At 47.3% G+C, this 23,564-nt stretch overlaps 1 protein-coding gene across 2 annotated transcripts in view; it reads left to right on the top strand.

Moving 5' to 3' along the window:
* LOC119977124 (steryl-sulfatase-like) overlaps nucleotides 1-23,564 on the top strand; it is a 149,029-nt gene that overhangs the window by 32,034 nt on the left and 93,431 nt on the right. For both annotated transcript variants that reach the window (XM_038817745.1, XM_038817744.1), the window contains exons 4-5: nucleotides 3,575-3,697; nucleotides 11,463-11,886. In XM_038817745.1, coding sequence (XP_038673673.1) covers nucleotides 3,575-3,697; nucleotides 11,463-11,886 — 547 coding nt within the window. The remainder of the gene's footprint in view (nucleotides 1-3,574; nucleotides 3,698-11,462; nucleotides 11,887-23,564) is intronic.

The raw sequence follows: 23,564 nt of genomic DNA, 5'->3' as shown, positions 1-23,564 counted from the left end.
CCTATCTCACATCAGATCGCTCTCACCCGTGCCCATATTTCCTACAGTTACTGCTGTTCCTCCAAAATCACCCAATGTCTATGCTCATTTTTCTGATTTTCTTTTTTAAATTCTTCACGAGATGTGGGTGTCGCCAGCATTTGTTGTCCACTCCTAATTGCCCTTGAACTGAGTGATTTGCCAGGTCATTTCAGAGGGGCATTTAAAATTGCTGTGGATCTGAGTCTCATGTAGGCCAGACCAGGTAAAGACGACCGATCTCCTTCCCTAAAGAACATTAGTGAAACAAATGGGTTTTTAACATCAATCGACAATGGCTGTCTGGTCACCAGAAGACTTTTACTTCCAGATTTGTTTTTTAAATTTAGAGTACCCAATTATTTTTTTCCAATTAAGGGGCAATTTAACATGTCCAATCCACCCACCCTGCACATGTTTTTGGGCCGTGGGGGTGAGACACACGCAGACACGGGGAGAATGTGCAAGCTCCACACGGACAGTGACCCAGGGCCGGGATCGAGCCCGAGTCCTCGGTGTTACAGATTTTAATTGGATTCCAATTCCTCCATCTACCGTGGGATTTGAACCCAGGTGCCCCGAGAATTACCCAGGGTCTCTAGATTATTAGTACAGTGACAATACCATTACACCAATGCCTCCCCTAAATATCTTTACGGTGTAACTCCATCGTTCACATGTTTCAAGCCTTCTCTCGTCCTCCTGCAATGCCCCCCCCCCCCCCCCTCCCCTCCCCGCTCTCCAAATGTTTTTGTCCTGCCTCTGCCAGTGAAAATCCAGTCCTACATTTCAAGCATAGGCATAGGAGCAGAATTAGGCCACTCGGCCCATCAAGTCTGCTCCACCATTCAATCATGGCTGATATTTTTCTCATCCCCATTCTCCTGCCTTCTCCCCATAACCTCTGATCCCCTTATTAATCAAGAACCTATCTATCTCTGTCTTAAGACCATAAGACATAGCAGCAGAATTAGGCCACTTGGCCCATCGAGTATGCCTCGACCATTCAATCATGGCTGATACTTTCTCATCCCCATTCTCCTGCCTTCTCTCCATAACCTCTGATCCCCTTATTAATCAAGAACCTATCTATCTCTGTCTTAAGGACACTCAGTGATTTGTCCTCCACAATCTTCTGCGGCAAAGAATTCCACAGATTCACCACTCTCTGGCCATCTCTGTTTTAAAGGATTGTCCCTTTAGCCTGAGATTGTGTCCTCTGCTTCTAGTTTTTCCTACAAGTGGAAACATCCTCTCCACGTCCACTCTATCCAGGCCTTGCAGCATCCTGTCAGTTTCAATAAAATCCCCCCTCATCCTTCTTTGCTGACACCTCGTGTCTTGAGATGCTTTTCTACATTAAGGATGTTATCCGGATGCAAATTACTGTTGGGAATTGTGCTGGGTATATCGGTTATACTGTTGCTCCCTACCACCCTTGTCACCAGTATAGCTGCTACGCATGAATGCTCTGGGGTGATGGTATTGCACGATTTGTGTTTGGATCATTTGATTGCTTCACATTTACTTACCAGCTGATGTGTTTTCTGACCATTGCCCAGTAATGTAGTTTGATTGTCGATGATGGCTTGGAACACGGCATGCTTAATGGGTCCAGGGATCTGCTTCATGTGCAGCTTTTGTGATTATACTTTGCATCCGGCAGCTCAGTGCGAGGCAGTGATTAAGTCAGATGCTTGGACCAAAATCAAACCCAAGGATGTTTTGTATTGTCTGGCAAGCAGAAGACTGTTGTCGATGAATAGCTGTCAATCCAACTTCCACACCTGCATTCTGCCAGTAGTTCCCAAATAACAAGGCGAACCCTGACCAATGTTTATTCTCTCTCTCACACTCTCACTCCTCCTTCCTCCCACCATTCTGAAGCCAAATGGTTGAGTTTAGCCAACTTATCACTGGTCAGAGTTTGAACATAGTTTTCATTGACTCGGCTACTTGCTAGAGACACACGCTGAGCCATTGGGCAGCTGAGATCAGTTCATCCTCAGTCCTGCCCGTAATCCCTAGCTCGCACTCTCTCTGAATTGGCAACTGCGTTCTGTTCAGCTGTTTTGAGAACTTGTCCGTCTATAACATACAATTTACAGTATTCATCTGTATTCACCGCCGTGAGTGAATGTTCTGTGCCATCAATTATCATTAGCCTTTACTGGGCTAGCAATTACCACCTTAGTCAGGTTCAGTCACTGGGCCGTTACTTTAAATGGAGCTTTTTATTTCTGTCCTATAATTATCATTAACAGCTGTTTTCTTTTTCTGAACACTTATCATTTTCCAAGGAAACGGTATTTAATCCAAACTCTGATAATGTGTAGCCATCGATGTTATTACCTCTAACCTATAATCTTCCGCACTCCTCCCAAAAAGAGAAACAGCAAAGAGTTGAATTTATATAGCACCTTATTGTCACACTCAAAGATCAAACCTGCAACCGGGTAGCAATCCCCTGAGGAGAGATAGGCAAATATTCTGGGACATGCCCCACTGACCTCCGAACACAATTAGGCAATGCTCCAGCAGACTCTCACAACCTTAATTTTCCAAGGTCCATGCAAACCTATCCTCCAAATGGAAAAGACCTCCCCTGTCAGGAACTTTCTGTCTACCCTTTGAAAGGCTGTGCAAGGACTCGGTGACCACCCTGTAATGAAATAGCACTTGCACGTCATCATTTGGATAGGGTACTTGGAAGCCTGCAACTGGTCCTGGGAAAGTACTGCAACTTTGTGACCTAAAATGGGACAAGGTGATTGACACATGGATGCACTTTAAAACTGTACATTGTGCGTCGCTTGATTTAATGTTCTCGTCATAAATCAGCATGACATCCAATCTACTGTGAGCAATGGCTTGAAAGATACACTAAATTAAATTATTCAGTATGCACACATCCGTCAAGGGGCGGTGGCACAGTGATTAGCACTGCTGCCTCACAACACCAGGGCCCCGGGTTCGATTCCGGTGGCACAAGAGGCCAGCACTGTGGCTTCACAGCGCCAGGGTCCTAGGTTTGATTTGCCGCTGGGCCACTGTCTGTGCGGAGTCTGCACATTCTCCCCGTGTCTGCGTGGGTTTCCTCCCGGGTGCTCCAGTTTCCTCCCACCGTCCAAAAACGTGCAGGTTAGGTGGATCGGCCATGCTAAATTGCCCCTTAGTGTCCAAAAAAGATTAGGAGGGGATATTGGGTTATGGGGATAGGGTGGAAGTGAGGGCTTACGTGGATCGGTGCAGACTCGATGGGCCGAATGGCCACCTTCTGCACTGTTTGTTCTATATTCTTTGGGTGACTGCCTGTGTGGAGTTTGCACGCTCTCCCCATGTCTGCTTGGGTTTCCTCCAGGTGCTCCGGTTTCTTCCCACGGACCATAGATGTGCAGGTTAGGTGGGGTTACGGTGATAGGGTGGGGGAATGGGCCTGGGCAGGGTGCTCTTTCGGAGGGGTGGTGCAGACCCGATGGGCCAAACGGCCTCTTTCTGCACTGTAGAGATTCTATGGATTAAAACTGATGGGAAAAGTCTCTTCTCTTCCTTTCAGGAATGACCAGCTTCAGAAGAATAGGTGTCTACATATTTGCTGCCGGGTCCGGTGGACTTCCCACAAATGAGACAACCTTTGTCAAGCTGTTGAAAGAGCAAGGCTATTCCACTGGCCTTATTGGTAAGAGATAGAAGCCATTGGTAACCATGCCTTTAACCATTCAGGCCCTAAACTGTGAACTGTCTCCTTTTTAAGATGAACCAGAAAGCCTACCTAATATTTCCTTTGTTTAGCTTGATAACCCTCTGTGAAGTTCTTTAGCATGTTAAAGACATAAGTGTAAGTTGGCATTGTTGATCGTGCTTTGTTGCTCTATCAAAATGTGTTTTGCTTGTCAAATATCACTTCGGAAGGAGAGCAAACAGAAAATATTGGAACGTTACAGTAGGACAATGAACATGAGTTCTAACTGGACAAAGAAAGAAAATCAGAATTATACAGCCTACCTTGTACGATGTCAGGATGTCCCAAGGTGCTTCGCAGCCAATGAAGTAATTTGTTGAAGTGTGGTTGCTGTTGTAATGTCGGAAACATAGGAGCCAATTTGTGCACAGCGAGCTCTCACAAAACTCAATGATGATCTGTTTTTAGTGATGTTGGTTTTGAGAGGTAAATATTGGATGGGACAGCAAGGAAACCTCCACTGCTGTCTGCAAAATGGTGCCATAGCTAATTTATGCAGCCACCCGAGAGGATAAACTGGGCCTCTGCTTAACATCTCATCCAAGGGAAAGTACCTGCAACAATACCACGGGCTCTCAGTACCGTAGTGGGCGTGTCAGCCTAGGCTTTGTGCTCGTGTCTCTGGGGTGGGACTTGATCTCATGTGTTTCTGACTGAGGCAAAGGTGCTACCAACTGAACCAGGGTTACCACTCTTTGCTTTGACCCAGCTGCGTGTCTGGTGAAGGGGGAAGGCTAATCCAGCCTGCTGGCTGTTTACGGAGCCATAGGGTGGAATCCACTTCTTGAACCGAGGGATACGCAAAGGTGGGCAAATGGATTTGAAGTTGACAATCATCCGAGTCCACATTGAATGGTAGAGCAGCCTCAAGAGGCCACATGGCCTACTCTTATTTCTTAAATGCTAGTGGGTGAAGAACTGAGCCTGTGATTGCATTTTAGTTGATGGAAACAAAGTTAAACCCTGACTCCCACAAATTGTGAATGAGCTAGATATTTAAAACTTCAGCATAATAAAGGTGAGTGTTTTCCTGTGTGTCTAGCCATTACCTTGTCACCAGGTTACCAATTCTCTTGTTTCTGAGCTATCAATTCCCAATCAGTCAGCAATGGTGACAACCCCTCCTTTTCCTGGATTCCATTCCCATTCTCACCACCCTGTGTTCAGCACTAATTGACACATTGCAGCAAGGACACCAGTCTGGTAGCAGGGGGGAGGTCAACTGAAAAAAGGTTAATTGCCGTCTCATTGGGAGGAGGGATACTTCCGAGGTACATTGTGCAGTCAAGAAAGAGGGAGCTCGACAATGTAAACTACATTGGAACTATAGTTAGATATTCAATTCGGTAATGGCTGGCCTGCATTTCAACTCCATTTATCTGCCCTTGTAATCCCTTAGTAACCTTGTCTGACAGAAATATATTAATTTCTGTCTCAAAAGCTCCACTTATCCCCACACTTACAGCCTTTTTGTGACCGAGTTTCAAATTATATTAATGTTTATAACAACGTGTCAAAGTAAAGTCACCATAGTCCCAGATGACCATCAGCTGCTTTCCCCTTTGAGGTTACCACACTTCAGACGAGGGTCAAGGTTGAAAAAGCAGGGCTCTCATGAATAACCTCAGCCTGTACAGGACTTGAACCCACATTATTGGGAACATGGGCCAGTCTTGCTGTGATAGGTCAGTACATGTTAAAGTTCTTGCTGCTGACTGGTCAATTGTGAAGAATGGCCAGTGATATGTTTCTTGAGTAAGGGTAGCCAGATGTCACTGATGAGAAGTATGGGGGTTTGTGTGGTGCTGGTAGAAGTCCTTCGCTTCCCTGATGCTTCGTGTGTACCAGTGTGGGATGGATGGGAAAGGTTTAAAGTTGGACCATGAAGACAACATTCAGCCTCATGTATGTTGGTTCCACATCGGACAGACCACAATGTGTACTCGGGTCAGTGAACATAGAAGTTCAGAAGCTCCAGTCCATCCTTCAAACCCACAAAGATAAGAATCTCGCAATAAACCAGTAAATTATAGCTTACCGAGCAATTGCGGACTCGTATACATTGGGGAAACAGGCTGCAGCCTCCACACTAGACTTGAGGAACATTAAACCTGCTTCAAACACAGCAAATGGAAAGTCAGCTGTCACCAAACGTGCTCAACTTAATAACCCACCCCTACCAATGGTCCAACTCCAGACTTATTTCACTCCTCGTGCTAACGTACATACGACGTGACAGGGAGGCCATGGAGATCTAAAAACACCGCACAGTTCCCCAAGGCACCGACCTTCTCATCAGTGGCATCTGGCTACCCTCACTCATAAGAACATAAGAACTAGGAGCAGGAGTAGGCCATCTGGCCCCTCGAGTCTGCTCCGCCATTCAATGAGATCATGGCTGATCTTTTGTGGACTCAGCTCCACCTTCCGGCCTGAACACCATAACCCTTAATCCCTTTATTCTTCAAAAAACGATCCATCTTTATCTTAAAAACATTTAATGAAGGAGCCTCTACTGCTTCATTGGGCAAGGAATTCCATAGATTCTCAACCCTTGGGTGAAGAAGTTCCTCCTAAACTCAGTCCTAAATCTACTTCCCCTTATTTTGAGGCTATGCCCCCTAGTTCTGCTTTCACCTGCCAGTGGAAACAGCCTGCCCGCATCTATCCTATCTATTCCCTTCATAACTTTATATGTTTCTATAAGATCCCCCCTCATCCTTCTAAATTCCAACGAGTACAGTCCCAGTCTACTCAACCTCTCCTCGTAATCCAACCCCTTCAGCTCTGGGATTAACCTAGTGAATCTCCTCTGCCACCCTCCAGTGCCAGTACATCTTTTCTCAAGTAAGGAGACCAAAACTGAACACTACTCCAGGTGTGGCCTCACTAACACCTTATACAATTGCAACATAACCTTCCTAGTCTTAAACTCCATCCCTCTAGCAATGAAGGACAAAATTCCATTTGCCTTCTTAATCACCTGTTGGACCTGTAAACCAACTTTTTGCGACTCATGCACCAGCACACCCAGGTCTCTCTGCACAGCGGCATGTTTTAATATTTTATAATTTGAATAATAATCCCGTTTGCTGTTATTCCTACCAAAATGGATAACCTCACATTTGTCAACATTGTATTCCATCTGCCAGACCCTAGCCCATTCACTTAACCTACCCAAATCCCTCTGCAGACTTCCAGTGTCCTCTGCCCTTTTCGCTTTACCACTCATCTTAGTGTCGTCTGCAAACTTGGACACATTGCCCTTGGTCCCCAACTCCAAATCATCTATGTAAATTGTGAACAATTGTGGGCCCAACACTGATCCCTGAGGGACACCACTAGCTACTGATTGCCGACCAGAGAAACACCCATTAATCCCCACTCTTTGCTTTCTATTAATTAAACAATCCTCTATCCATGCTACTACTTTACCCTTAATGCCATGCATCTTAATCTTATGCAGCAACCGTCCATTTTGCACAGCTGCCCAATCAGCAGCAAGAATATTAACTGTATTGACCTATCGCGGATACCGTAGCCTGACCAATCAGCAGTGAGATCCCGCCCATATTCTCATCCTCCCTGTTATAACCCGCAAGGGACCTACGAGGTTGGAACAATCAGCCTCCCCCTGAGTCTCGCCGAACACGAGCTCCCCTGCCAAAGGGGGCAGTGTGCCCTAGATTACGCATGGCTAAGATCTGTATAAAGTCGGCCAGGTATGGAACCGACAGAGCGGACCCGGCTGGGATCTGACCAATATTGTAAATATAATTGCTTTGCAATAAGCCAAGTTTCTTTTTTACGAACTCGGTTCGGATTCATTGGTGGCCAGCTAAACACCCCTTTTACTGTCCTTCGTGTGAAGATGTGCCTTCTGATATCACCCGTGAACAGATTAGCTCCAACTTTAAGGCTATTGCCCCTTTCGTCTGAACTCTTCCACTGGAGGGGTGCTGATTTACCCTGCTGACCAAAACTAGTTTCACCCATGGGACGTTTAAGCTGTGAAATGCATCAGTGAGTCCCTCACAAGAATCCATTCATTAAAAAGAAATTAGCTTCCCCTTCCCATACTCCTTTTAACCTCCCCGTCAAAGCCCACATTAAGGCCGCTCACTGCATTTCCTCCACTGCTATTGTCGTTTTTGTTCTCTTCTAATGTGAAGCTGTGAAAATAAAGAACGAGTACTGGCATTGTCAGCACTACAGAATTCAATTTGTTCCCTTCACTCTCACTTTATGCTGTTGTTTGGTTGCTGCCTGCATTGGTGGCTATACACTTTGTACCCGATAGTCTCTTCAGCAAAGGGAACAATGCCACCTTTAATGACCAGCACCATTTCATTAATAAAGGTCACAAGCAAACGTTTGAAGGCGGCACGACAACCTGATATAGCTGCTCAAAAACACATTCCACATCCTTGGCAGAGACATGGCTCGGGCCCTTCGGTAAAATTGAGCTTGGTTTTTCCACCGCAATTCGGCCAGCAATTGCATGAAGGATCACAGAATTGTAAATGCAATCTGTGTTTTGCGCAAGTTGAGCTTTCCTGCTAGTTTTAGAAACATTGGGTTGAATTTAATGCCCTACGCCGAGCAGCCTTGATGACGTGGTGGCAATTAATAGCTGGAGACTGAACTTCGGCCTCCAATTACATTTGTGGTGGGGAGGCTTGTGGATGGCGTTCCCACCCTGCCACCAATTCAGGCTCTTTAGGGAGCAATTAATGCCCTCTTAGGGCGGCATCCTGCATCCACTGGTATTCATCCAGTGGCACCCACCCAGCGGTGGGCCCCGATCGGCGGGCGGGCCTGTGCCGTGGGGGCACTCTTTTCCTTCCGCGTTGGCCATAGGATTCACGATAGCGGAGGCGAAAGTGACCCCCTCCCCTGCGCATGCGCGGGGATGACGTCAGCAGCTGCTGACGCTCCAGCGCATGCGCGGACTTCCGCCAGCCGGCGAAGCGCCAACCACTTCGGCACGGGCCTAGCCCCTCAACGTGAGGGCTTGGCCCCTAAAGGTTCAGAGACTTCCGCACCTTTGGGGCGGCCCGACGCCGGAGTGGTTCACGCCACTCCATCCCGCGGGACCCCTCCGCCCCGCCGGGTAGGGGAAAATCCCGGCCCAGATGTGAAAACCCAATAAAAACACTTTACAGGAAATGATTGCTTACAGGCTCCCAATTGGGAGGACATCCTCCCTGTTTGAGGGATCCAGCATCAGGAAGTGGGGACCTACTAAGAACCACCCAGGCCCAATCCTACAACGCTCCCCCCCCCCCCCCCCCACCCACACGCACACACACACTCACAAACCCCCTCTGATTGGCTGGCAACAGTCAGCAGTGGGACCTCTGCCCCTGACCGCCATTTGATGCAGCAGGCCTTCCCAAAAAGGGTCAGCTCTCCATTTCACTGCTGTCTATTGTGCCAGAAACAGGCCTCAGCCAGAGAATTGACAATGACTCCAGGATGAATTAATCGCCACACCAATGGGAGAGTGACTATGTTTCAAACATATTTTGATGGCTGTAGAGCATTGGGAACATGCCTGGGAAACAACAGTATACATTCCAGTCTCTCTCAACATAAGGTTAGAAGTGGGATGCTCATTGATAATTGCACAGTTAAGTTTCCCTTGCGACGCCTGAGATGATGCTCCGGCCCCGCGGGCGGCAGCGAGCTACACTCCCCACCCTGGCGGGAGGATACCAATGGGTCATTTGAACCTAGTCCTGCTGCTTTTTTCCCAATTCTCTATGTTTCCGAGATAAGGAGGGCTACAAGACCAGGGAATACACAATGAGCGATCGAATGCTTGGAAACAGGGGCTGGTTTAGCTCACTGGGCTAAATCGCTGGCTTTTAAAGCAGACCAAGCAGGCCAGCAGCACGGTTCAATTCCCATGCCAGCCTCCCTGGACAGGTGCCGGAATGTGGCGACTAGGGGCTTTTCATAGTAACTTAATTGAAGCCTACTCGTGACAATAAGCGATTTTCATTTTTTCATTTTTCAAGTGGGGGACTAGAGGGATTTTGGGTGCACGTCCAAAGATCCCTGAGGGCAACAGGACAGGGAGATAAGGTGCCTAAGAAGGTATATGGGATACTTGCCTTTATTAGTTCAGGCCAAGAATAGATGAGAAGGGAGGTTATGACGGTGCTCTATAAAACGATTGCTAGGCCACGGCTAGATTACTGTGTGCAGTTCTGGTCACCACACTATAGGAAGGATGTGATTGCACTAGACAGGAAAAAGAGGAGATTCACCAGGTTGTTTCCTGGGCTGGGGCATTTCAGCTATGGAGAGAAATTGGTTAGTTTGGGGTTGTTTTCCTCAAAGTGAAGAATTCAGACTTGGGCTTTGAGCAAGGTGTACAAAATTTAGAGGGACATTACAGTAGCACAGTGGTTAGCACTGCTGCATCACAGCTCCAGGGACCCAGGTTCAATTCCAGCCTTGGGTGACTGTGTGGAGTTTGCACACTCTCCCCGTGTCTACGTGGGTTTCCTCCGGGTGCTCCGGTTTCCCCCCACAAGTCCCGAAAGACGTGCTTGTCAGGTGAATTGGACATTTTGAATTCTCCCTCAGTGTACCCAAACAGGTGCTGGAGTGTGGCAACTAGGGGATTTTCACAGTAACTTCATTGCAGTGTTAATGTAAGCCTACTTGTGACAATAATAAAGATTATTATTATTACATTTATTTTTGGGGGAAAAAAGAAAAAAAAGGTCCTTCAGCAGTTTGCTGAGGTCAGCTAAATTGTCTACAGGTCAGTGACCTCTCCTTAAATGTCTCTACACACTATTCACCTCAACTACTTCTGATGCTAACAAGTATAACATTCTAACCGTTCTCTAGGCAAAGAGGTTTGCTGCCCTGGGTGATTACAAATGCTAATAGCATGGGGGAGATGCAGAGAAACCACTTCCTCTAATGAGAGAACTAAGAACCAAGGGGACGCAATCTTCCAGACAATTTAGGGGAGGAATCAGGCAGCACATTTTCATACAGAAGGTAGCAGAAATCTAATTCTCTCCACTGAAAGGTTGTACCAGCTGCAGGGGTGTCACCTGCATCTCCAAAGACTGGAATAGGTATGTCCCTGCTGGGTAAGGAAATCAAGGAATGTGTTCCAAAGAGGGAAATGGAGTTAAGGTGCAGATTTGCAATGGTCTCATCGAAGGGTGGAGCAGGTTCAAGAGGCTGAACGGCCTACTCCTGTTCCTTCAGTGTCAGCTGTAACTCAGTTGGCAGGATTGTCGCATCCCAGTCAGAAAACCATTGGTTTCAAGTCCCACTCTGTACCTATAATTCGAGCTGACACTCCAGTACAGAATTGAGGAGGTGCTAGGCTGTCAGGGGAGCCCTCTTGTGGATGAGGTGTTAAGCCGAGGCCCCGTCTTTTCCCCTCAGATGAATGTCTAAGAGCCCACGGCATTATTTTGCAGATTCCTTGTAACCCGGCCAATATTGACCAACATCGTTAAAACCAAACGTGGTCATCACTCGTTGTTGTTTGTGAAAGAGCAAAAAACGATTTTGCCAATTGGCTGCTGGGTTTTCCAACATTAGTGACTGTATTTCTAAAAGAAATCATTGGCTCCGACATACTCTGGGGTTCCTGAGGGTGGGAACGACGTAGTAGAAACGTAATCTTGTTCCTCCTTACATTCTTCCACTCTTGTTTTCTTAGGAAAGTGGCACCTTGGCTTAAATTGTGAATCGAGTGAGGATCACTGTCACCATCCGTTATGGCACGGCTTTGACTACTTTTACGGCCTCCCGTTGACCAACCTGCGAAACTGCAAGCCGAATGGGGGCAACATCATCATCGTGGGGGCTCGGAGCACCGTACGCACCGCCGTCCAGGTCGTGATTGTTGCCCTGATCACGCTGCTGCTGCTGTGCCTTCTTGGCCTGGTGTCGATGCCGTGGAAAGCGCTGGGTTTCCTCTTCCTGGCTGTCACGCTACTGCTCGCTGCCCTGTTGCTTTTCTTCTCCCAGTTTCGCAACCTCAACTGCATCCTGATGAGAAACAGGAGGATCATTCAGCAACCTTTTACATGCGAGAACTTAACACAGAGGATGACCAGCGAAGCGACCAGTTTTATGGGACGGTAGGATTTGTGCCTCTGCCACGTGCCATTATGCTTGCCATATTGCCTAATTCCGGTTTGCGTGTTGCACCAAAATCGGAATGATCACTGATGCTCATTGACCTTGGAAGGGATACGGCACAGATTTTCCATAGCGCTTCTGAAGTCTTAAGGGGAGAGCAGTGGCCTTGTGGTATTGTCACTGGAGTTGTAACCCAGAGACCAGGGGTAATGCTCTGGGGACCTGGGTTCTAATCCCGCCATGGCAGATAGCGAAATTTGAAATCAATAGAAAATATGGAATCAAAAAGTCTAACGGTGACCATGAAACCATTGTCGATTGCTGTAAAAACCTATCTAGTTCACGAATGCCCTTCAGGGAAGGAAATCTGCCGCCCTTACCCGGTCTGACCTACACATGACTCCAGATACACAACAATGTGGTTAAAACTTAAATGGCCCTCTGAAATAGCCTAGCAATACTCAGTTGGACGGCAGTGACAATATTGAGTTGTTTAACGTCATTGAGGGTGTCATGATATGCAGACACACATAATGATATACAGACAAGCAGCTAATGGACACAGAGAACAGGACATGACCAATAAGCAGGCAGGACACTCAGGGGTGTGATCTGACTATAAAAGACACGAGGCACTCACACTCCACCTTTTTCCATTGATGAACATCTAGAGAGTTAGTCAAGGGGGTTGTTACAATCTCACACCCCCACCTCGTGGCTAAGAGCTAGTCTGGTTCAGTCAGACGGAGTAACCACACTTATGTTAGCAGAGAGTCGAACTCACAGAGAACTGTGCTATTAGTTCAATAAACCTGATTGAACTAACTTCATGTCTGGAGTATCTTTCTGATCTAAGTTGCATCCAGTTGCAGCCAGTGTTAGACCAGTGTACCTAACACGACAGAGGGCTTCCTCAATAGGGCAGACGCAGAGAAACCCCTTCCTCTCTCAGCTCCCCCAATATCACCCACTCATTATGAAACTTGCCCAAGGGTGGCACAGTGGTTAGCATTGCTGTCTCAATTCCGGCCTTGGGTGACTGTCTGTGTGGAGTTTGCACATTCTTCCTGTGTTTGCATGGGTTTCCTCCGGGTGCTCCGGTTTACTCCCACAGTCCAAAGATGTGCAGGTTAGGTGGATTGGCCATGGTAATATTTCCCCTTAGTGTCCAAGAGATGTGTGGGTTGGGTGGGGTTATGGGAATGGGGCAGAGGTTGGGTGCTCTTGAGGGTCGGTGCAGGCTTCGATGGGCCGAATGGCTTCCTTCGGCACTGTAAGGATTCTGTGATTATCTATGAATATTCACCTCTTTGATTTGAGCAAAATCATATGGCCCATCGGAATGATTGTAACCTGTCAGACCGATGTCCACTCGGATGATGAAAAAATGCCTCCTGCAGTTTCCAAGGGCAGCAACTGAAGAAACGCCAGGAGCTTTCACTCTGACCTCCTGACCCAAGCATTCCAAAATTCTCCTGCCTGACCACCAACCTTGCACCTTCTGAAAAGGGGAGCTCACCTGAAACTCTGTGACCCTCAAGAAAGTCCCGCCGGTCGTCCATCATCCCATCCTCTCATTTGGATCACTCCTCGTCCTCACCCCTCCCTCTCTCTGTAACTGCATCCACTCTCTGAGACCTCTGCCCTCCTCCAATATTGGCTTCTTGCACATCCTGTGATTTTCAATGCTGCATCATTAGCAGTCCTTTCTCACCTTGCTGGGGTCCACACGCTCTGAAATTTCCTCCCTATACCCCTCTGACTCTCCCCTCCTTGAGACACCCCGTAAAACCTACCTTTGTGGTCACCTGTCTTCATATCTTTGTGTGGCTCGATATTGATAATGTGGTATATTAACTATCGGGGACCACATAAATGCAAGTTGTTATTTGTTGTGTGTGTGTGTTTTTTTTCCTCTCTGCTTCATACCTGGTAATTAATTGGTACAATAGGCTGAAACCCGGTCCCGCATTAATAGCATCGTCACACATTATATGGAATTACATAGGGTATAGAGGCATGGAAACAGGCCATTCGGCCCATTCACTCCATACTGGTGTTTATGCTCCACTCGAGCCTCATCCCACTTTTCCTCATCCAAAACCTATCATCAATACCCTCAATTCCCTTATCGCTGTTGGGTTTGCCTAACTTCCCTTTAAATGTACCAATACCAATACCATTTGCTTCCGCCACCCCCTGCAGAGGCACAGAGTGGGCTAACTGTTCAATGTCCAGATTCGGTGAGTTGTTTTTGTGAAACAAAGTTCCAGGGCGGGATTCTCCGTCCCGCCGCTCCAGTTTTCTGGTGCGGTGCGTGCCTGCCGGCAGAGGGATTCACCGGCCCGTCCCCCCGGTCAATGGATTTTCCCATTGTGGGCAGCCCCACAAGATTGGGAAATCCCCAGGCGTGGGTGCGCTGCCGACGCAACGGAGAGTCCCGCCAGCCGAGAATCCAGCCCCCCTGTTTGTGTACTTCAAATATCAGAAAAAGAGGAATCATTTTTGCAACCTGCCACTGAGTGGTATTGTTGTTCCCGACATTCCCTAGACTGGAGCTCTTCGCTCTGGACACACAAAGGCTGAAAATGAGCAGGAGCGTGGTGGTGAATTGCCCTCCTGAACCGCTGCAGCCGCTGTGGTGTAAGTACACCCATAGTGCTGTCAGGGAGGGAGTTCCAGGAATTTGGCCCCACTACAGTGATGGAACGGCCGATGTATTTCCAAGTCAGGGTGGTGAGTGACTTGGAGGGGAACCTCCAGGTGGTGGTGTTCTCATATGTCTGTCACCCTTGTCCTTCGAGATGGTAGCAGTCAAGGGTTTGGAAGGTGTTGTCCAGCGTTGACATGGCTGTGCAGAGTTGACATAGAGTCCAGCTTGAAGCGGGTTTCTCACCTGTTTACTTTATCTGGCTTTTATCTTAAATTGATAGATGCTTGATAAGCAAGGGGGTGAAAGTTTATTGGGGGTAATCAGGAAATAGTTAAAATGAGATCAGTTATGATCATTTTGACTGACGGAGCAGGCTCAAGGAGCCCAGTGGCCTACTCCCCTTCCTAATTCATCTGTTTGTACGCATACCCCTCAGTGCCAACTTAATGTGAATTCTTGATATGGGTGTGTACCCATAACCCTTTTCCCCCACACCCTTCATGTCAACTCAGCCAGTGCCCACCATGGGCAGACCTGAGGAACCATGTTGAGATGAAATAAAATGAAGTTCTATATCTATTACTTTCTTCACTATGTTTAAAAAAAAAACAAGACCCATTCAAATTTTTTTAAACCCCTCAGTTACTTAATCTTCAACTTTTCGGAATCCCACACCAAATACAGCTAACCCTTAAATAACTCAGATGTCAATCAAACTTTGAATTTAGGAGCCCTGCTGGGCGGTCTTGGGCCAGGGATTCCCAAATGTCGGTGGGGATGTTACATTTTTATTAAGGAGGCTTTGAGAGTGCCTGGAATTGTTTCTCCTGCCTCCTGGGGCCGTTTGCTGTGTCAAAGCTCCAGGTGTTGCACTTGTTTTGGGAGTCTTGTGTCGCACGTGCAGAAGATGCTGCCCACCTAGCAAAGCTGATTGAGCTTCTATGCTGGAGATGTTGGCCTGAGCAAGAACACTGATGTTGGTGCGACTATCCTGCCAATGGATTTTCTGGATCTTGCATACTGCGCCGTATTTTGAGGTTCCTACTGTACATAGTCCACATCTCGGTCATGTAGGAGGGCGGGTTTCACTCTGTCGACCATGAGGTCCGTGCCATGTTTTAGGTCCTTCAAAAATTCTCCTCTTCAAGTGTCCGAAGGCGAGACTAGCACACTGAAGGCAGTGTTGAACCTCAGTGTTGATGTTTGCCCTTGTTGACAGTAAGCTCACAAGATATGAAAACTGCTCCACATTGTACAAAGTCTGGTAGTGGATTTTGATAACCCGGAGGGTGGGGTAATGCTGTGTGCCGATTTTGGGGGGGGGGGGGGGGTTTGTAGGGGACCTTTCTGTTCCAGATGTTTAGTGTAAGGGCCATGGTCTTGTGCAAGTGTTAGCGATGGCTTGGAGTTTGGCCTCTTGAGTGTGCACAGGTTCAAGCATCGCCTGCATGCTGTAGCTCATTGGCAGATGATGGGAAAACCTTGGACTTGGGCTGCAGGCGGCGGAGGTTGAACAGATTCCCGTTTGTTCTGTAGTTAGCTCCACTCCAGCAGGAAGCTTGCTTGACCCCTGCCTAAACATGAGTTGGGTCTGTGATGGATCGTTGGTCAGGATCACGGCTTGTATGGAGCAGTCGGAGGATGGTGGCAAACCTATGGGAGCAGCCGAAACAGAAGACGACGCTCCATCATCCCACGCAATTGAATGTCGAAACCCATTGCGAGGTCAAAGAAGACCATCTGCAGGGGTAGTGGTGTTCCCTGCATTTCTCTTGCAGTTGCTACATGGTGAAGATCATATCCATTATGTCCCTTATTGGGACAAATCCAGATTGGGACTCTGCCCAAGGGAGAAGGCCACAGGGAGAAGGTAATTAAAGTGGACCCTTTCCATGATCTTCGCTGTGGCTGACAGCAGAAAACTTTTTCTGTAGTTACTGAAGTTGGACTTGTCAACTGTCTTGAAGATGGTCATGATTACGGCGTCTCTGAGATCTCTCGCAATGTAAGGGAAATGAGGTCATCTTGTCGCGCCAATAGTGCTCCTCCATCATGTTTTAAAGCTTTGGCAGAGATCCTGCAACAGTAGTGAACTCGCCAACATTGAGGGCATTTAAAAGTTTATTGGATAAGCATATGGATGATAAGGGCATAGTGTCGGTTAGATGGCCTTTAGTTTTTTTCCATGTCAGTGCAACATCGAGGGCCGAAGGGCCTGTACTGCGCTGTATCGTTCTATGTTCTATGTTCTATCCCATCTGCACCTGATGTCTTGTTGTTCTTTAGCTTTCGAATGGCCTTTTCCACCTCATGCCCGTTTGGGGTTGAGCTTAGATTGTGGCAGGTAGCATGCTGCCAGGACAGACTTGAGGACACTCACACTGAAGACAGAGTATCTGTTGAGGAGGCCTTCTAAGTGCTCCTTCCAACATGTACTGACTGCCTGTCTGATCCTGATGAGCACCTCTCTGTTCTTGGCCAGCCATGGGGTGGGGCCCTGGGTGCTGGGGCCATAGACTGCGCTAAAGAAACCTCCTGCATCCTGATTGTCGCCTAAAGGCTGGATCTCTTACGCTTTCTCCACCCACCGACTGTTTGTTTGGTCATGTTTGTTTTGGACATCAGCGTTCAACCATTTGAATTTATGAAAGGTCAAGCCACATTCTTAGGCCACGCGATTGGTGACGGTCACCTGGCGCCATGAAATGTGAAAACGAAAGCTATTGGGGAGTTGCCAATACCATCAGCGAGAAGAGAAATTCTAAGATGTCTGGGCGTGATGGCTTCTACCGGAAATTCATACTAAATTTTAGCATTGTGGTTGCTCCATTGACTGAACTTCTGAAGAAACATAGGAAATTTCAATGAGTGTCAAAATGTCAGGAGGCATTTGACAATCTGAAAACTGTGTTAACCACTGCCAAGCAATTTAAAGTGGCACTTGATGCGAGTGATGTGGGCGTTGGTGGTGTACCGTTACAAGGAAGACGATGAAAGATTAGAACGTCCTGTTGGTTATTTTTTCTCAAACTAAATATTCATCAAAATAAATATTTGGCCATTGAGAAGGTGACAGGGTGTTTGGTATTGGCGTTGCGACATTTTGACATTTATGTTGCTAACAGTTGACCAGAGACAATTGGAACAATTGATCGGAGACCACTGGGGCTGGTTTAGCACAGGGCTAAATAGCTGGCTTTTAAAGCAGACCAAGACACATCAGCAGGGCAGGGTCAATTCCCGTACCAGCCTCCCCGAACAGGCGCCAGAATGTGGCAACTAGGGTGCTTTTCGCAGTAACTTCATTTGAAGCCTACTCGTGACAATGAGCGATTTTAATTTTCATAAATACAGACCAGAAACCATTAAAGTTTTTGGAAAAGTTGAAGGATCAAAATGCAAGACCGAATAGACGGAGTTTATGACTTCAATCTTTTAACTTGAAAATGAAAATCGCTTATGTATCTGCTGAAGTAAGGTTGTTAGAAATCCTGGTTTAAAAGACGGGCAGACACGGGCTACAGAAGGGGTAGTTAAAGCAGCGTTAGAAAAATGAGATAAGCATTCATTCCAAACGTGTGTGGTGTTTACCTAAATAGTGCCAGTGGAATTTTATTTGTAGAAAGAAGGTTCCTTGGGCTTTAGATAATTGACGGGTTGTGGTTAGCCTTATTAAGATGGTCATAACTCAGTTAGTGGGATAGAGATGATGTAGTTAATGGGAGGAGCCAGGGGCTGAACCAGTCAGGTGTTGAGTTTCAGTTTACATTTGGATGTGAGCAGAACAGGAGCTTTTTGCCAAATGCTGAGAAGTTAAACAGTAGTTTGACACAGGCAAGAATCTGCAGGCTGTTTCCTGAAGAATCTTTCTCTCTCTCAAAACAGGTTCTCCAAGACATCTCTATACATCAAGCATTCCTGTGTTTGCTAACTGTAGTAAAAGTGGATTTTGACCTGAGAAGGGTTTTGCTTGAATGGAGATAAAAGATGGTAGTTTGAAGTTAAAAGTGTTTTGCTTTATTGTCAAGCATTGTTTAGCTGGTAACGGTAAGCTAAGTTACTGTGAAAAGCCTCTAGTTGCCAAACTCCGGCGCCTGTTCGGCTACACAGAGGGAGAATTCAGAATGTTCAAATGATCTAATAGCACATCTTTTGGGACTTGTGGGACGAAACCGGAGCACCCGGAGGAAACCCACGCAGACACAGGGAGAACATGCAGACTCGCACAGACAGCGACCCACGCCGGCAATCGAACCTGGGACCCTGGCACTGTGAATCAACATTGGTAACCACTGTGCTATCGTGATCCAAGCTCTGAAGTCCTGCCACACCCAATGTGAATGGTGGTGGACAATTAAACAACTCACTGGAGTGGGCGGTTCCACAAATATCCCCATCCTCAATGATGGAGGAGCCCAACACATCTGTGCAAAAGACGAGGCTGAAGTATTCACAATTACCTTCAGCCAGAAGTGCCGAGTTGATGATCCATCTTGGTCTCCAACAGAAGTTTCAGCATCTCAAATGCCAATACACAAGCCAATACAATTCATTCCCTGTGATATCAAGAAATGGCTCAAGGCACTGGATACTACAAAGGCATTGGGGCCCTGACAATAACCCAGCAATAATACTGAAGACTTGTGCTCCAGAACTTGCTGCACCCCTAGCCAAGCTGTTTTAGTACAGCTACAGCACTGGCATCTACCCGGCAATGTGGAAAATTGCCCAGGTGTGTCCTGTACACGAGGAATAGGGCAACTCCAACTCAGCCAATTACCGCCCTATCAGTCTACTCTCCCATCATCAGCAAAGTGATGCAAGGAGTCATCAACCATGCTATCAAGCAGTACTTACTTAGCAATAACCTACCCACAGGATGCTCAGTTTGGGTTCTGCCAGGGTTTCTCAGCTCCTGACCTCATTACAGCCTTGGTTCAAACATGGACAAAAGAGCTGAATGCCAGAGGTCGTGGAGCAATGGAATCATACAGCACAGAAAAGACCTTCGGCACATCGCATCTGCGCCAGTCAAAAACAACCACTTTACCTATTCTAATCCCACTTTCCTGCACTTGCCCCATAGCCATAGAAGTATAGAATTTACAGTGCAGAAGGAGGCCATTCGGCCCATCGAGTCTGCACCGGCCCTTGGAAAGAGCACCCTACAAGCCCACGCCTCCACTCTACCCGCGTAACCCAGTAACACCACCTAACCTTTTGGACACTAATGGGCAATTTATCATGGCCAATCCACCTAACCTGCACATCTTTGGACTGTGGGAGCAAACCCGGAGGAAACCCACGCAGACACGGGGAGAAAGTGCAAACTCCAAGCAGACTCTCCACCCGAGGCTGGAATTGAACGCAGGTCCCTGGAGCTGTGAGGCAGCAATGCTGACCACAATTCCAGCGTGCTGCCTGTGTGTGCCCTGGGATCGCTAGTGCACATCTAAATACTTCTGCAGGTTTCAACCTCCACCACCCTTTCAGGCAGCAAATTCCAAACTCTCACCACCCATTGGTTCAAAATGTTTTTCCTCACATCCCCTCTGAACTTCCTGCCCCTTACCTTAAATCTCTGTCCCCTGGTCATTGTTCCTTCCACCAAGGGGAAAAGTTTCTTCCTGTCTACTCTATCTATGTCCCTCATAATTTTATACATCTCAATCATGTCCCCCCTCAACCACCACTGCTCCAAGGAAATCCTTGTCTATCCAAGTCTGTCCAATCTTTATTCATATCTAACACTCTCCAGCCCAAGCAGTACCCTGGTAAATCTCCTCTGCACCCTTCCCTGTGCTATCACATCCCTCCTGTAATGTGGATTCCCGAACTTCACACAATACTCTCGTTGTGGCCTAACAAACATTTTGTACAGTTCCAGCATAATCTCTCTGCTCTTAAACTCTATGCCTCGGCTAATAATGGCAAGTATACCATATGACTTCTTAACCACTGTATCCACCTACTCTGCTGCCTTAAAGGATTGGTGTACCTGCACACCAAGGTCCCTCTGAGAGGTGAAGTGAGAGTGACTGCCCTTGACATCAAGGCAGCATTTGACCGAGTATGGCATCAGGAAGCCCCAGCAAAACTGGAGTCAATGGGAATCGGGGAAACTCTCTGCTGGTTGGAGTCATACCTGGCACAAAGGAAGATGGTTGTGGTGGTTGGAAGTCAATTATATCAGCTCCAGGAGATTGCTGCAGGAGTTCCTCAGGGTAGCCAACCATCTTCAGTAACTTCATCAATGCTCTCCCTGCCATCATTATGTCAGAAGTGGGGATGTTCACAGATAACTGCACAATGTCAGAACCATTCGCGACTTGTCAAATATTGAAGCAATTCATGTCCAAATGCAGCAAGACCTGAACTATATGTAGATTTAGCTAACAAGAGGCAATAACATTTGCAAATGCCAAGCAATGACCATCTCCTAAAAGAGAGGATTTAACCATCGCCCCTTGACATTCAATGGCATTACCATCGCTGAATCCCCCACAGTCAACATCCTGGGGGTCACCATTGAACAGAAACTGAACTGGACTAGCCACATTAATACTGTGGCTACCAGACCATGTCAAAGGCTAGGAATCCTACGGCAAGTAACTCACCACCTGACCCCCCCAAAGTCTGTTCACCATCTGCAAGGCACAAGTCAAGAGTGGGAATACTCTCCACTTGCCTGGATAAGTGCAGCTTCAACAACACTCAAGAAGCTCATCACCATCCAGGACAAAGCAGCCCCGCTTGATTGCTCCCCCTTCCACAAACATTCAAACCCTCCACCACCGACGAATAGTGGCATTTGGGTGCACCATCTCCAAGATGCACTGCAGCAACTCACCAAGGTTCCTTAGGCAGCACTTTACAAATTCACAACCACTACCATCTAGAAGGGCAAAAGCAGCGGAACCCCACCACGTCCAAGTCACTCACCACCCTGACTTGGAAATATATCAGCCGGTCCTTCACTGTCATTGGGTCAAAATCCTGCAACTCTCTCCCTAACAGCACAGTGTGTGTACCTGCACCTCAGGAGACTGCAGCGGTTCAAGAAGGCAGCTCTTGAACCATTTTCTGAAGGGCACCGAGGGGTGGGCAATAAATGCTGGCTGAGCCAGCGACGACCACACCTTAAAATTGAATTCTTAAAACGTTTTTCTGATCACCATCGGTCCGTTGTTATTGGATGTGGCTTTGGTACCTGGTTCCTTCAAGACTCAGCTCCCTGACAATACTTTTGCTTTGAAGTCTCAGTGTTTAATCCCAACCTTGTGACAAGAAGTTTATGCAAAATGCAAAGAAGCAGCCCATCATGCTCTCTGGTGTTACTAATTTGCCATATTCCCTTCTTTCCCTATTTCTCTCTCAATTTCTTGCCTTGCCCTGTTGCCTACCACCCGCTGCCCAGCCCACTGCTTCAGTCAATCATAACTCAAAACTTTAACCTCCACTTTCTCGTTTCAGAGCATCTTCTGTTTTTGTCTCGGATTGGCATTTCTTTTTCTTCCATGGAAGGGTTGGGGAAGTAGGGCTACTGAAAGTGTGAACAGCCTGACCAGCTGTTGCCATTCTCCTGCATTTGAGCAGTAATCCTCTTCTAACTACAAAGGCATAATTTACTTTGTTTTCTTAGATTAATAGGAGTGACTGCTGCACAAAGCATACCTGGACGACAGATGTAGTCCAGGTCTGTTTCATTGGCTATGAAGGGGCATTTAAGTTTCCAAGTTTTCTCCTCTTATGCTCCTGGCTTTCGCTGGTATCCTGTTCCTTAGATGGCTTTCAGAGATTTCATAGAATTTGCAGTGCAGAAGGAGGCCATTCGGCCCATCGAGTCTGCACCGACCCTCATTTGCTTGACCATAATTTCCCGTTATCCTTTCCACCCCAAACATCAACAAATGTACACTTGGCAGCAGGCGGTCAGGAAACTGGAAGCTTTTCTCATTTTTTTCTTCCCCGTCATCCCCCTTTTCCTACACTCTTGCCTCCGAGTCAGAGGTCTCGTGGGCTCTCATCCCACTCGAGAGATTTGAGTACAGATTCCAGGCTGAAATTCCAGTGTACTATTGAGAGGGTGCTGCACTGTTGCAGGCACTGTCTTTAGGGGGAGATTTTAAAACAAGGCCATGTTTTCCCTTGGATGTTGTAAAAGAGTTCCACGGCACTCCATTGAAGAATCATAGAATTTACAGTGCAGATGGATGCCATTCGGCCCATTGGGTCTGCACCGGCCCTTACAAAGAGCACCTTACTGAAGCCCACATAGCTACCTTATCCCAGTAACCCCCACTTAGCATTTTCTGGACACTAAGGGCAATTTAGCATGGCCAATCCACCTATCCCGCATACCTTTGGACTGTGAGGGGAAACCGGAGCACCCGGAGGAAACCCACGCAAACACGAGGGGGAACGTGCAGACGCCGCACAGTGACCCAGCCGAGAATCGAACCTGGGACGCTGCAGCTGTGAAGCAACAGTGCTGACCACAATGCTACCGTGCTGCTCTCGGGGTGAAGGAATTCTGGATGAACCAATATCCCACTGTTTGGGTTGGAAAGTGTCCAGTCATGATGTTCCAGGGACCGTGACTGTTGAGCAAGCCTGATGAACCAGGTCTTAGCATCTGGTCAGTTCCATACGTTTGCAATGTATGGAACACCCCATCCATTGTTGCTGTGGGAGAATGGAGTCAGAAAAGAATGAATGGCGCTGCTCACTCCATGTGGTCAGTGTTTCTGGTACAGAATCGCAAACTGTTTAAAAATAGTTGATTGCAACGTGCCTGCTGCATGTATCCAAAATGCCTTTCCCCTGTTCTCTAAATCCTGACCAAATATATAATGGGGCAACCTACCTGAGAACAAGATGGGTCGTTACGTAATTTGCAGTGACTCCATGGCACGGTGCGTTGGTGGGACACTGGTGGGACATGTACCAACTCGTATTCCACCTCCCTAGATAGTTTGGATTAGCAAGCATGCATTGTACACAAAGCGCACTTAATTCAACCTC

The sequence above is a fragment of the Scyliorhinus canicula genome, chromosome 14, assembly GCF_902713615.1.
Source record: "Scyliorhinus canicula chromosome 14, sScyCan1.1, whole genome shotgun sequence".
NCBI lineage: Eukaryota > Metazoa > Chordata > Chondrichthyes > Carcharhiniformes > Scyliorhinidae > Scyliorhinus > Scyliorhinus canicula.
This window is presented reverse-complemented; position numbering and strand designations above follow the sequence as displayed.